The 942-nt window shown below is 58.2% G+C and overlaps 1 protein-coding gene across 19 annotated transcripts in view; it reads left to right on the top strand.

Annotated features, from left to right (window-relative positions):
• The first annotated feature begins 266 nt into the window (after positions 1 to 266).
• Positions 267 to 942, top strand: part of FBRSL1 (fibrosin like 1) — a 518,655-nt gene continuing 517,979 nt past the window's right edge. For all 19 annotated transcript variants that reach the window (XM_080558948.1, XM_080558970.1, XM_080558971.1 and 16 more), the window contains exon 1: positions 267 to 898. In XM_080558948.1, the coding sequence (XP_080415074.1) occupies positions 602 to 898 (297 nt within the window). In that variant the 5' untranslated portion in view covers positions 267 to 601. The remainder of the gene's footprint in view (positions 899 to 942) is intronic.

A 942-nucleotide genomic window follows, 5' to 3' on the forward strand; every position in this document is an offset into this window, starting at 1 on the left:
TGGGTCGAGCCTCCTGGATCTGCCTCTCTTCTTCCTCGCCGAGTGAACCCGAGGTGTCCTCGTCCTGATCCAGAAATACCCCCCCCGCCACCACCACCTCCTCTCTTTTCTCCCCTCCTCTTCCCGTCTACTGCTTTTTTTTTTTTTTTTTTTTGGGGGGGGGTGGGGGGGGGCGGGGGGTGGAAATTTGTCAAGGTCATTCCGTGGATTTAATATTTTTTTTTTGTGTGTGTGTGCCGCGAGCCCCACCGCCACCCAGCCTTGCTCTGTGGATTATCATCGCCCTGGATCCGAGGGTCTGAACAGCAGGATTTTTTGTTGTTGTTGTTGTTGATTATTTTTTTTTAATTATTATTATTATTTTTTTAAGGGCTCCGGGGTTTGGAGAGGGGAAGCGGTGAGTTGGAGGGGGGCGACTTTTCTCCACCCCCCGCGCCCCCCCCGCCCCCATCCTCCCCCCCCACCCCGCTCCCGGCCTTATTTTTATTTTTTAATCCCCCCCCACCCCCCCGCTCCTCCCACCCCCCTCCTCTATATTATTATTTTTTATTATTATTTTTTTTTTTCATCCTTTCATTTTTGATTTGCTTCTTCTCCGGCGATGGATGGCAAAATCCGGCAGAGCCGGAGGTCGAGGTCGCAGCGGGACCGCGTGCGGCGGCGGGAGGCGGCGGCCCGCGACCCCCGGAACCAGAGCCCCTCGTCGGGCTCCGAGAAGGAGCCGAGCCCCGGCAAGGAGAACGGCGGCGGGCAGAACTGCACCGCCCCGCGGGGCCCGCCGCCCGCCGCCCGCACCGCCCGGCCCCCGCGCCGCCGCCGCCGCGAGTCCAGCTCCCAGGAAGAGGACCTGATCGATGGCTTTGCCATAGCCAGCTTCAACACCCTGGAAGCCCTGGAGGTAGGAGCTGAAAGGGGGCTGGGGACAAAAAATAAAATAATAAT

Source organism: Anser brachyrhynchus, assembly GCF_964034855.1.
Source record: "Anser brachyrhynchus genome assembly, chromosome: 17".
Classification (NCBI taxonomy): Eukaryota; Metazoa; Chordata; class Aves; order Anseriformes; family Anatidae; genus Anser; species Anser brachyrhynchus.